This window comes from Fragaria vesca, linkage group LG7 (assembly GCF_000184155.1).
Source record: "Fragaria vesca subsp. vesca linkage group LG7, FraVesHawaii_1.0, whole genome shotgun sequence".
NCBI classification, from domain to species: Eukaryota; Viridiplantae; Streptophyta; class Magnoliopsida; order Rosales; family Rosaceae; genus Fragaria; species Fragaria vesca.
This window is the reverse complement of record NC_020497.1, coordinates 6708995-6722278: the sequence shown is the minus strand read 5'-3', so window position 1 is coordinate 6722278 and position 13284 is coordinate 6708995. Positions and strand designations below refer to the sequence as shown.

Sequence of the window (13284 nt, the reverse complement as noted above, 5' to 3'; positions counted from 1 at the left end):
CTACGGTCGTCTCTCTCTCTCTCTCTCTCTCTCTCTCTCTCTCTCTCTCTCTCTATGCAACTGAGTCAACTCGCCGAGCGACACCGATTCCCAATCCGTGCCGCGAAGCCCGCCCCGGAAGCCCTAGCCAGTATTCCAGATCCGGCTCACCGGTGAGCCCCGCCACCACTCGTCGCCACCGCCGGGAATGGCTTCTTCGGAAGCCGATTCCCGTCTCCGACAGGTCGTTTCTCCAGCCCTAGAGAAGATCATCAAGAACGCCTCCTGGCGCAAGCACGCCAAGCTCGCCAGCGAATGCAAGGCCGTCATCGACCGCCTCTCCAACCCTGACAAGGCCTCCCACCCCGCCAGCCCAAATTCCGAGCCCGAAGCCTCCGAGCCCGGCCCTCTCCACGACGGCGGTTCCGATGAGTACTCCCTCGCCGACGCGGAGTCGATTCTCAGCCCTATCATCAACGCCGCCGCGTCCGGTGTGCTGAAGATCGCCGATCCCGCCGTGGATTGCATCCAGAAGCTAATCGCGCACGGATACCTGCGCGGCGAGGCCGACACTTCCGGTGGCGCCGAGGCCAAGTTGCTGACGAAGCTGATCGAGTCGGTTTGTAAATGCCATGATTTGGGAGACGATCAGATGGAGCTGCTGGTGCTGAAGACGCTGCTGTCAGCAGTGACATCGATTTCGCTGCGGATTCACGGCGACTGCTTGCTTCAGATAGTTAGGACTTGCTATGATATCTATTTGGGGAGTAAGAATATAGTGAATCAGACGACGGCGAAGGCGTCTCTGATCCAGATGCTGGTGATTGTGTTCCGGCGAATGGAGGCTGACTCTTCGACGGTGCCGATTAATCCCATAGTGGTGGCGGAGTTGATGGATCCCGTTGAGAAATCTGACGCTGACGCGTCCATGACTATGTTTGTGCAAGGGTTTATTACCAAGATTATGTCAGACATTGATGGGGTGTTGAATCCCACGACGCCTACTAAGCTTTCCAAGCATGATGGGGCGTTTGAGACCACCACGGTGGAGACCACGAATCCGGCGGATTTGCTGGACTCCACTGATAAGGATATGTTGGATGCCAAGTACTGGGAAATTAGTATGTATAAGACGGCATTGGAAGGCCGAAAGGGAGAGCTGGCGGATGGGGAAATGGAGAGGGATGAAGATTTGGAGGTTCAGATTGGTAATAAGTTGCGGAGAGATGCTTTTTTGGTGTTTAGAGCTCTTTGTAAGCTGTCTATGAAGACTCCTCCTAAGGAGGCATTGGCGGATCCAGAGTTGATGAAGGGAAAAATTGTGGCTTTGGAGCTTTTGAAGATTTTGTTGGAGAATGCCGGGGCTGTTTTTAGGACCAGCGACAGGTACTTCTCAGTTCTCAAGTTTATCTGATATGCTGCAACTTTGTTTTCACTGTTTATCTATTTTGATTGCCTATTCTGATTGAGCTTATCGGGTACCACATGGTTGCTTGTGCTGCACTCAATGCAACTTGTGTGCTTGTTTGGGAGAGTATAGATGGTGCACCAGATTTTACTTATTAGGAGTTGAAAAGAGGGCTGTAGCGTTGTTATTAATAAGAAGTATTGCTGAAAATTAGATCGGTTTGATGTTTGAGGATATGATAAATCAGAAAATCTTCCCCTTTTGGTCTTCAGTATAACAGTACATATTAAAGTGATAGTTGGCCTGATAGTAGAAAGTTACACCACAGAAAGATATTGAGAGAATCACTTGTTATAATTTCTTAGGATAAAGGCTGGTGGATTAGATATGTGGTATTGCCTGGAAAAGCTAGCATTATAGGGTTGGATAAGTGATACTACGTAATCAAAATGATTGGTTTACATTTTTGATGGTTTTGCTGAGATCTAATTATGCAATGCAAATTGGATCAAGCATGTCCCGATGCTTGCCGATCCATAATGCATTGCAGATTTGCCACTTTTACTACAGAGCAAGTTAATTGGTATATCTCTGGAGGTAATAGAGTGATCTACAGTTTAGAGTCTCTAGGAGCATCTGTTGAATGGAATATTGCATGGTTTATCCCTTGAAGTTCCTAGTTGATAGATCTTAAGTTTTCTGAATTCTGACTTTGCAATCCATTACAGTTGGTCTTTAGTGATTTTGTTGCACTCGTGTTCATTTGCATTGTCAGAAGTGTATGATGTACACAACTTCCCGTTGTGTTACCCTGCTCCTCCTCCAGTCCCCTTTAGTGCATTTCATATTGCTGGATGCAATAAAATGACTAATATGATATGTACTTGTCTTTAGCATACTTTTCAATTTAGCTTGTTTTGTCATACCCTGAGGTCTCTAAAGAATCTTTATATCTTTTTTATGTGGAACAGGTTTTTAGGTGCAATTAAGCAATACTTATGTCTGTCATTGCTAAAGAACAGTGCGTCAACTCTTATGATAGTTTTTCAGCTATCTTGTTCCATCTTCATTAGTCTGGTGTCAAGATTTAGAGCTGGATTGAAAGCAGAGATTGGAGTATTTTTTCCTATGATTGTTCTCAGAGTTTTAGAGAATGTTGCACAACCTAATTTTCAGCAGAAGATGATAGTGCTTCGGTTTCTTGAGAAGCTCTGTGTTGATTCTCAGATCTTGGTAGACATATTTATCAACTATGATTGTGATGTCAATTCATCAAACATATTTGAAAGGTACGTCGTTGAAAATCTACTCCCTGATATACAATACCTACATTATCCAAAGCACTGAATAGTGATATATGCTCTTTGGTAACAGATGCACCTGCATTTTTTCCCACACCTGTATATTATACATTATTCCGTCTTTTGTTAACAAATTTGTGTTTTCCTTCTCCTGTTCTGTTGGTCCTCATATTGCCAGGATGGTAAATGGCCTTCTTAAAACTGCCCAAGGTGTCCCTCCTGGTGTTGTCACCACGTTATTACCTCCTCAAGAGGCTACTATGAAACTTGAAGCCTTGAGGTGTTTAGTTGGTATTCTGAGGTCAATAGGGGACTGGATGAACAAACAATTGCGCATTCCAGATCCTCATTCTATCAATAAATCTGAGGTGAACGAGAATGGTTCTGAACCAGGAGCTCTACCCATGGCAAACGGGAATGGCGAGGAGCCTGTTGAAGGATCAGATTCTCAATCTGAAGCTTCCAGTGAAGCCTCTGATGCTTTGACAATTGAGCAACGCCGAGCTTACAAGCTGGAACTTCAGGTAAGCCATTTTATTGGAGTTCTATAATATCCCTGTTCTGCCATGGCACTTGGAATCTTATGTATGTTTTATGGCAGGAAGGTATATCTCTTTTCAATCGGAAACCGAAGAAAGGAATCGAGTTTCTTATCAATGCAAATAAGGTGGGTGATTCACCCGAGGAGATAGCTACTTTTCTAAAAAATGCATCTGGTTTGAACAAGACTATGATTGGGGATTATCTTGGAGAAAGAGAAGACTTATCGCTAAAAGTAATGCATGCTTATGTGGAATCCTTTGATTTTCAAAACTTGGAGTTTGATGAGGCAATCAGGTCCTTTCTTCAAGGCTTTAGGTTGCCTGGTGAGGCACAGAAGATCGACCGAATAATGGAAAAGTTCGCTGAGCGCTATTGCAAGTGCAATCCAAAGGCTTTTACTAGTGCTGATACTGCCTATGTGCTTGCTTACTCCGTGATATTGCTCAATACTGATGCTCATAATCCTATGGTGAAGAGCAAGGTGAGATAACATATACCTGATTTGACTAAATGATTGAAACAGATTTGTAATTGGTGTCTTAACTCCTTCTTGTCATTAAAACATGCAGATGTCAGCCGACGATTTTATAAGAAACAATCGTGGCATAGATGATGGAAAAGACCTATCTGAGGAGTACTTGAGGTCATTATATGAACGGATATCAAAGAAGGAGATAAAAATGAAAGATTATGATTTGGCTCCTCAGCAGATACAATCTGTGAACCCAAACCGTCTTTTGGGGTTGGATAGTATCTTGAATATTGTGATCCGTAAACGGGGGGACAGTCAATTGGAGACCAGTGACGATCTTATCAAGCACATGCAAGAACAATTCAAAGAAAAAGCTCGGAAATCTGAGTAAGAATAACTAGCTATCTCATAAAGTTGCCTTTGGCAGTATATGCAACTGCACTTAACTTCTACTCCTGGCTCTTTTAATAAGAATTTTGCAAGTTCAGCAGTCCACTTTTATTTGGCGATGACTTTTTGTTCATATATTTAATGTTTTAGAGCAACCTCACAGTATCTTTTAAATTTGAATCTTAGATATAATTGCATGGCTGTTTTGTAGGTCAGTTTATTATGCTGCAACAGATGTGGTAATTCTTAGATTCATGGTTGAGGTCTGCTGGGCTCCTATGTTGGCTGCCTTCAGTGTTCCACTTGACCAAACTGATGATGAAGTGGTTATTTCTCTGTGTCTTGAAGGGATTCGTTATGCTATCCATGTAACTGCCGCAATGTCTATGAAGACCCATAGAGATGCTTTTGTGACTTCACTGGCGAAGTTTACTTCCCTCCACTCTCCTGCTGATATCAAGCAGAAAAACATAGAAGCAATCAAGGTTAGTGATTGTTTTACTATGCCACAGTTGTTGCACTGAATGTGAATAAGCTTGATGATTCTACTAGTTTCTGGAATTAATATGTTCACCTAACAATAGCATAGACACCTCATGAGGCTCACATTATCTGTGACTGACTCTATCAGTAATTGTTGGAACAGTCTGCTTTTGTTCGAGTAAAACTAACTCATTGAGTGAAAGGATTTATTTAGTTGGCTAAAACTTTTGGTCTTGCTTGTTTTAGATCTGCCAGTCAAAATTAAGGAAGAATTAAATGGTGTATCTTGTCTGATGCGAACATATAAGTTTAAGGTTTTAATTTTGGTCCGACTGTTTCACAGCTAAACATCTAATCTAGGAACATAGTTATGAGACGGTACTTCATTAATGGTTTACTTATATTTCTCCTCTAGTCCAATATAGATGAACGCTACCCTGCTTTTATGGTGCTCTATTTCATGTGGTAATCATGAGGATAGGGGGCAACTTATTTTCAATAGTCAACACTCCCCAATTGTCTATAATGTGTAAGGTAAAAATTATTTAGTTCAAGTATGGTAAGTGTAGTCAGTCGTGTTATTCATGTGCTATTTGCTACTAAGTTTGCAAAAAAAAAAAATTACTTTGTGACCTGCTTTTGGTTTATGTACGAGTAATTCTCATATGACCTGTAGAAATTTCTCTTTTGAACTTTCCTTATTCTGTAATATGTTCACATTTTTTACCTTGGAGAGGGGGACTGTATGCATCTGATATTTTCATATTTGGCCATATTCTGTAGGCAATAGTGACAATTGCAGATGACCCTTTTTACTCTTTAGATGTTTTGAGTTTAACTTAATTGTGTCAGTTGTCCATAATCCTCAAGGCAACTATCAGTTCTCTAAAACAATTGAGCGTATTATGGACAGTTTATGTACTGAGGTTTGATTGGAAAAGTAAAAAAAAAAAAAAAAAGGTAGAAAAGGGCGTATTGATTGACAATTAGGGTGTGTTAATAACAATGTCCTTGCTTATCTCATGTGGTATTGTAGATTTGGAACGAAACTTTTCATGTACTGAACCATGCCTTACGGTTGATTTTTTAATAAAACAGACCAGATGAGACCTTGAGAGCTATAACACCAGTTTTATACATTTTGATGCTTTAACAAAGAATATATGGTGATACCATGTTTTTTTGGTGTCTCCTTGAGGTCCTTTAGACAGTTAGACTTCCATTGGCCTTTGGAGCTTAGTTTGGCACTTTTCAACAGTGGATGCTTCATGATGTCGTCATGAAATTCTAACCTCAAGCTTTTTCAAGGGATTCATAATTGTATATGCTAAAGTTATTTTAACCTAATAGTTGGTGTCTAGAAACAAAACAAAATTTATTGGACACCTGATACCAATACTTAGCTAACCAGGTTAAAGGGTATACTTGGTTACAATAAACATGATGTACTGTACCGGAAGTGAGTTGCTTATTGAGACGAGTAAAAGAAGCAAAGCCATTTTACTTTGTGTAGTGCATGATTGGATGCCTTGAATGGACCGGCAGAAGAGTGATGCAAATAACATCTATGAAATATAATAATCATGGACAGTAAGTTTAGTAACTATAATGTGTAAGGTAAAACATTATTTAGTTCAAGTATGGTAAGGTGTAGTTGGTCGTGTTATTCATGTGCTATTAGCTACTAAGTTTGCAACAAAAAAAAAAAATTATCTTTTGGTTTATGTACGAGTAATTCTCATATGACCTGTAGAAATTTCTCTTTTGAACTTTCCTTATTCTGTAATATGTTCACAAATTTGACCTTGGAGAGGGGGACTGTATGCGTCTTATATTTTCATATTTGGCCATATCCTGTAGGCAATAGTGACAATAGCAGATGAAGATGGGAACTACCTACAAGAAGCTTGGGAGCATATTTTGACATGTGTTTCCCGCTTTGAGCATCTACATCTCTTGGGAGAGGGTGCTCCTCCAGATGCCACTTTCTTTGCTTTTCCTCAGAATGAATCAGAAAAATCAAAGCAAACCAAGTCCACTGTCCTTCCTGTTTTAAAAAAGAAGGGCCAAGGGAAGATGCAGTATGCAGCTGCTGCCGTGTTGAGAGGTTCATATGATAGTGCTGGTATTGGTGGGAATGCTTCTGGGATGGTTACATCAGAACAGATGAACAATTTGGTTTCTAACTTAAATATGTTAGAACAAGTTGGAGACATGAGCCGCATATTCACACGGAGTCAAAAGCTAAACAGTGAGGCAATTATAGATTTTGTTAAGGCTCTTTGCAAGGTCTCTATGGAGGAATTGCGATCCGCATCTGATCCTCGGGTTTTCAGCCTCACAAAGATGGTTGAAATTGCGTATGGCTCACCTCACCTCAAATTTTTTCGTGTGGTTCCATGACAAAACTATAGAATTTGACTTATAATTGTTTTCTTATTACAGGCATTATAACATGAACCGCATCAGGCTTGTGTGGTCTAGCATCTGGCATGTACTCTCTAATTTCTTTGTGACAATTGGCTGTTCTGAAAACCTGTCTATTGCAATTTTTGCTATGGATTCTCTGCGTCAATTGTCAATGAAGTTCTTGGAGCGAGAAGAGCTGGCTAATTATAATTTTCAGAATGAATTTATGAAACCTTTCGTCATTGTTATGCGTAAAAGTAGTGCAGTTGAGATTCGAGAATTAATCATCAGATGTGTCTCCCAAATGGTTTTATCTCGTGTCAATAATGTCAAATCTGGATGGAAGAGTATGTTCATGGTACTGGAATATTCCCAACCTCTTCTCTTTATGAATACTTGAATTCCTACAGTGGTTAATTACTCACAAAGTTTTCCTTGCTTAATTTTTAATAAATGCTACTATGATTCTTTTCAGGTCTTCACTACGGCAGCTTATGATGACCACAAGAATATTGTACTCTTGGCCTTTGAAATAATTGAGAAGATTATTCGCGATTACTTTCCGTACATTACTGAGACTGAAACCACTACTTTTACTGATTGCGTAAATTGTCTAATTGCATTCACAAATAGTAGATTCAACAAAGACATTAGCCTCAATGCTATTGCTTTTCTTCGGTTCTGTGCAACAAAACTCGCTGAGGGAGGTCTTAGTTCCTCATCAAGAAATAAGGACAAGGATGCATCTGGAAAAGTCTCTCCGTCTTCTCCTCAAGGATGGAAAGAAGGAAGACAAGATAATGGGGGAATGCCAGATAAGGATGACCATCTTTATTTCTGGTTCCCTTTATTGGCCGGTAAGGATGTTGCATGAATTGGCAGTTACAGATATAATTTCAAAGCGGTTGGGGACTCTTGGCAGAGATTTTTATTCTTTCAGACTGGAAAAAAAAGTTTAATTTATTGTTCTCTTCTCTGCAGGTTTGTCCGAACTTAGCTTTGACCCTAGGCCTGAAATCAGGAAGAGTGCCTTACAAGTGCTATTTGAATCTTTACGTAACCATGGTCATCTTTTCTCTCTACCTTTGTGGGAAAAGGTGTTTGAATCAGTGCTATTTCCAATATTTGACTATGTGCGCCATGCTATTGATCCTTCGGGGGACAGTCCACCAGAGCAAGGGATTGACAGTGAAACAGGCGAGCTTGATCAAGATGCCTGGATGTATGAGACATGCACATTGGCACTCCAATTAGTTGTTGATCTTTTTGTCAAGTTTTATGACACTGTCAATCCTCTCTTGAAGAAAGTTTTGGTGCTTCTAGTCAGTTTTATTGGACGACCTCATCAAAGCCTTGCTGGCATAGGTATTGCTGCATTTGTGAGATTGATGAGCAATGCAGGGGATCTCTTTTCTGATGAGAAGTGGCTAGAAGTGGTTTCATCATTAAAAGAAGCAGCCAATTCAACTCTTCCTGATTTTTCTTTCATTCTTAGTGGAGATAGCATCGTGGCAAACCTAGACTCTTCTTCTAGTAGAGAAGATCATGGAGGGTCTGGGAGGCCTGATGATGAATCAGAGAGACTAAGGACAAACCATCTCTATACTGGCTTAGCTGACGTTAAGTGCCGAGCTGCTGTTCAGCTTTTATTGATTCAGGTACTTTCTGTTCCAAATACTGAATGATGCCTTTCTGTGATAAAATATGCCTATAAGATAAGGTTTGTCAGCATCCGGTCTCTCTATGCTGTTTTCTTATGCTTCTTGAAACCTAGCCACAATGTTACTTGCTTTTAGTCCTAGTGAGTTGCATGGATAAATATTGTCAAATTGGACTCCTCATGTTATGGAAATTAGAGTTCTAGGAAATTTGTTAAAGTTATTGTAGTTCGCCATTTTACGTCTTAATGTTTAAACTAGAAAATATAAAGATACCAGAGTGGCAGAATAAGTATGTCGATAATGCTAGCTTAGACTGCATATATCTATGTCTGGATGGTGTAACTGTAAGATATGCATGTTTTTATATTTAGTGCCATAGTATTAAATCAAATATTGTAGTCTGCAAAGTTATCATATCAATAAAGGGTCCTGATGGTTCCATGTTTTAATTTTACAGGCGGTGATGGAGATTTACACCATGTATCGGACTCACCTTTCAACGGATAACACATTAATCCTCTTCAATGCTTTGCATGATTTAGCATCACATGCTCACAAAATTAACACTGATACCACTTTACGGGCAAGGCTACAAGAGTTTGGCTCCATGACGCAAATGCAAGACCCTCCACTGTTACGTATTGAGAATGAATCTTACCAAATCTGCCTTACATTCTTACAGAATCTTATAGAGGACAGGCCTCCAAGATTTGATGAGGTGGAGGTAGAGTCCCACGTTGTGGAACTTTGCAAGGAGGTTCTACAGTTCTATATTGAAGCCGCTAGCTCTGGGAAGATATCTGAATCATCTAATGGACAGCAGCACCATTGGCTGATTCCTCTAGGTTCTGGGCGACGGAGAGAATTGGCTGCACGTGCACCGCTTATTGTGGCAACTCTCCAGGCCATCTGTTGCTTGGGAGAGACTTCATTTGAACACAACTTGTCTCATTTCTTCCCACTGCTTGCAACCTTGATAAGTTGTGAACATGGGTCTGATGAGGTCCAGATTGCCCTCAGTGACATGCTCAGCTCATCAGTCGGTCCCGTTCTGCTCCGATCATGTTGAGCCGGTGAGATAGCACCATAAAATTTGATATGTATGATAATTTGTGCCCCAATTCTTGTAGTTTCATCTTCCTTTTTTAATCATTTACGGAAATATAGTCTGGTAGTGTATGAAGAGTTAGCAATGTTTTGGATTGGTTGATTAGTGTTTCTAAATCTTCTGTAGTCTATTTGACAATAGAGCTCCAATAGAATTTATACATCTCTTCAGGAGTTTTGCTGTTGTATGCCAGTCACATTGTTCTACCGTCTTTGATAAATGAAATTGTTTCTATGGAAAGTGGCCTTCTGTGAATACATATACACTTTGTATTCTTTTCTGGTTTTGTTTCCGTAGGGTGGTGCATGCACATTGCTTATGGTTATCGATGCTTGTTGCTACGGATATAGCTGAGGTCCTGTAGGCTGCAGCTTACAACATTTCGCGATCGAGTTATATAACAAGTAGAGGTAGAAGCTCTTCCTTAACCCATAATCTCTTGTTGTAGCAAGGTATTCTGAACTAGTGAACTTGTTTGAGGAAACAAAGGGTATGAACTATTGAACTTAAATGATTGGCACAAAGCAACAACCAGAAGCATATCATCCTCAAGTTGCGGAGACCACAAGAGCTTTTGAGAGTGAAAAGACATATTGAGATACATGCCGGCTCTTCTCGAATCATTACCTCAGCTGGCATCCACCATACCTGACCTGATCAACTACAAAGGACTCGGTCCCAACTCCCTAGAGATAGATACATAGAATTGTACTTCTCTCATATCTCTCAAATATATATATATATATACACACACACACACACTATTCGAAGCCATGCACATCAACCGCTCTTCTCAATTTGAGTTTCATAGCTATAGTGGTTAAAAGTTTCTATCTCGTTTCTTGAAGCAGACATAGAAATTTGCTTTAGGATGAGTTGTTTTAGGATTTGCTTGACGGCTCTCCGGCGGTGCACGTTTAGTGGATGCAAGAGCTTTCGAAAGAAGAGAAGAAGGTCTTCCAACTTGGATGCACCGGCGACTGCTGCATCGTCTTTTGCGGCCATGGAAGTGTCAAATCAGTTCAAGCAAGTGTTTGAGGTGATGGACGCGAACGGGGACGGGAAGATTTCTCCGGTGGAGCTCAGTGAAGTTCTCTGCTGCCTCGGGTACAAGAACAAGTCGGCGGCTGCGAAAGAAGCCGAAGGGATGGTGAGAGAGATGGACTGCAATGGAGACGGGTTCATTGACTTGGATGAGTTCATGACTGCTGTGAGTGCTAACGATACAAAGCGTAGTGGTAACGATGGGGGTGATGATCTCATGGATGCTTTTCTTATATTTGATACTGATAAGAATGGGAAGATTTCCGCCAAGGAGTTGAGGAGGGTGCTGGTCAGCCTTGGATGTGAGAGAATCAGTCTCAAAGAGTGTAAGCAAATGATCAAAGGGGTTGATAGGAATGGGGATGGGGTTGTGGATTTTGAAGAATTTAGGTTGATGATGACCAGAAATGTGTAAGTTGATCAAGATCATGTTGAACTTAATTTTAGGGTTTTTTTTTTTTTTAAATTTTATTTTTTCCTGTTTTCTTTTTATCTTCATCAGGTCTACTTCGCAATCATGTAATTAGCAATAGTTTTGTATGAACTATGAAGATGATTAAGAGGGTTGATTGATTGTGTTAGTCTTAGAGACGTCTTCAAATTAACAAAAAAAAAAAAAAAACCTTTAGGAATATAATCCCTTTTTACTCCCTCTTTTTACTCAATGATTTCTTGGATTCTTGTCCAATTGGGTCCTCAATCTTTTGTCCAAATACCAGGGATTAGTTTGATCGGATAGGTTTCTTCTTATCTTGTGTGATGTTTGCAAGAAAAGAACAGAAACAAAGAAGTGATACATATGGTAGTCTTATTCTCATGAGTCATGATAAGATTGGCATACTTGGCACTTCAAACAAGAAGCCTAGCTACATGGCTTCTATTTGTTACCATGTCATCCACAGGTTGTTTGGATTTGTTGATATATGGGAGGTCTGGGTGTCTATCGGCTTTAGTTTTTGGCTGGAACGAGCAACTGTTTCGGTTAATTTTAGTGCAGATTTAAAGGTTTTCAAATTCGTTTATGTTTAACTTGGTGACTTGATTTAAAAAGGTCTCAAGAGCGGATATGAATAAGTTTGAACAAATGTTAATAGCTATTTTGATCGAAGAGATTACAAATAGTATAATATGAATAACCCACTGAAAAGTTGATAAGAATAACGTATCAAAAGAGATCAATACACATTCTGGCATAAATCTAGGGTTCACAAATAAACTTCTAGGTAAATCCCTTTGTTAGGAGGCTCCAAAAATGTTGGCATCAACCCAAAGCCACACTCCCTGCTCGGAATCTTCAATAATGCAAGGCAACTACATTCATATCACAGTGTTGTATAATAAGTTGCAATATTACTTATTCACTACTCTGCTCTATATAGCAGTACGTACTCCAATTCAACCCTTCTTAATTTCTCCTCTGCTTCTTTTGCCAGGTCTACACAAGCAGCTTAAGATTTGAAATCAGGACTAGTTGTGATGAGTAAACGGCAAAGGAAAGTACGGAGTTGCATGGCAGCTAGCTCGTCCTTGCGGGACTCTTAAGAAGCATGCATGCACAGAGTGGATGAAGAAAACTCAATCTTCAAATTCTTACAATTAAAACTTTTAATATCGGCATCTGTACGTTATTAGTGTCGACACTGAAAATGTAGAATTCTCAAGAAAACTAGTGATATTGTTTTTTGGTAATAAGCAACGATAACTGAAGATGGATAATTAGATATAAGAAAATCAATCTACAATTTCAGAATGTGAGACCCAAATTGCACAATGCTAATTAACTAGATGGCATCATACAGTCGTACTTGGTCTTGCTATATCCCTGCTGCCACTTCTTACTAACCCCGCAGTTCCTCCGGACCACCTCCAACCCCATGTCAATCTCCGCTCTGAAACTTCTCACCTCCTCCGATCCATAGGCTTGTTCTGTATTAACAGCAACCGCCACGCCATGTTGCCTTTGATTTCCAAAAACAGTTTCGTGATCATGTAGGGCACCTCCGTCTTCTTCAATCTTCTCCCCCTCTTTGATCAATGTCTCAATAAGCAGCCTCAGGACAGATCAAGCAGCCTCTTTCTCTTCCTCTTCACCACTTCGCTGCTCCACCGTGAAGGACGGTAGGCCTAAAACGGATAATATCTCAATTGTGTGGAATGAGCTGTTATTTACTAAATTATAACGTTACCCAGAATGATTGCAATATTTTGTTAGCTACCCTAACTGATTAATCTAAAAAGACTGCAACAATCCAAAATATGGGTGTAAAAAAAAAAAGGGTAGGGTCAATAAAATTATATGCGTATGTATATGTTATATCTGCTATATCCAGTCAACAAACTACCTTTAAGCTAGTTAATCAAATACGTCCTATAAGTTACATGATCGAATCAACTGCTAGTCATTTCACTTAATCAAAAATGGTTATCTTTAAAAGCTCAGGTAGATCCTTGTTTATTTAAGTTCCGTATTTTCTCTCTTTTTTTTT

General features: G+C 40.0%; 2 protein-coding genes across 2 annotated transcripts; both read left to right on the top strand.

The window, feature by feature from the left end:
- The first annotated feature begins 187 nt into the window (after nucleotides 1-187).
- Nucleotides 188-10028, top strand: LOC101291088 (brefeldin A-inhibited guanine nucleotide-exchange protein 2-like). Its single transcript, XM_004306862.1, has 11 exons — nucleotides 188-1365; nucleotides 2359-2676; nucleotides 2867-3212; nucleotides 3290-3712; nucleotides 3801-4090; nucleotides 4305-4578; nucleotides 6437-6936; nucleotides 7022-7343; nucleotides 7461-7842; nucleotides 7967-8643; nucleotides 9104-10028. Exons 1-11 carry the CDS (start codon nucleotides 188-190, stop codon nucleotides 9713-9715), a joined length of 5322 nt encoding a protein of 1773 aa, XP_004306910.1. The 3' UTR covers nucleotides 9716-10028.
- A 454-nt stretch (nucleotides 10029-10482) lies between these two features.
- Nucleotides 10483-11213, top strand: LOC101296333 (probable calcium-binding protein CML25-like). The gene has a single exon (XM_004308399.1). The coding sequence runs from the start codon at nucleotides 10626-10628 to the stop codon at nucleotides 11211-11213; it is 588 nt and encodes a 195-aa protein (XP_004308447.1). The 5' UTR covers nucleotides 10483-10625.
- The last annotated feature ends 2071 nt before the right edge of the window (nucleotides 11214-13284 follow it).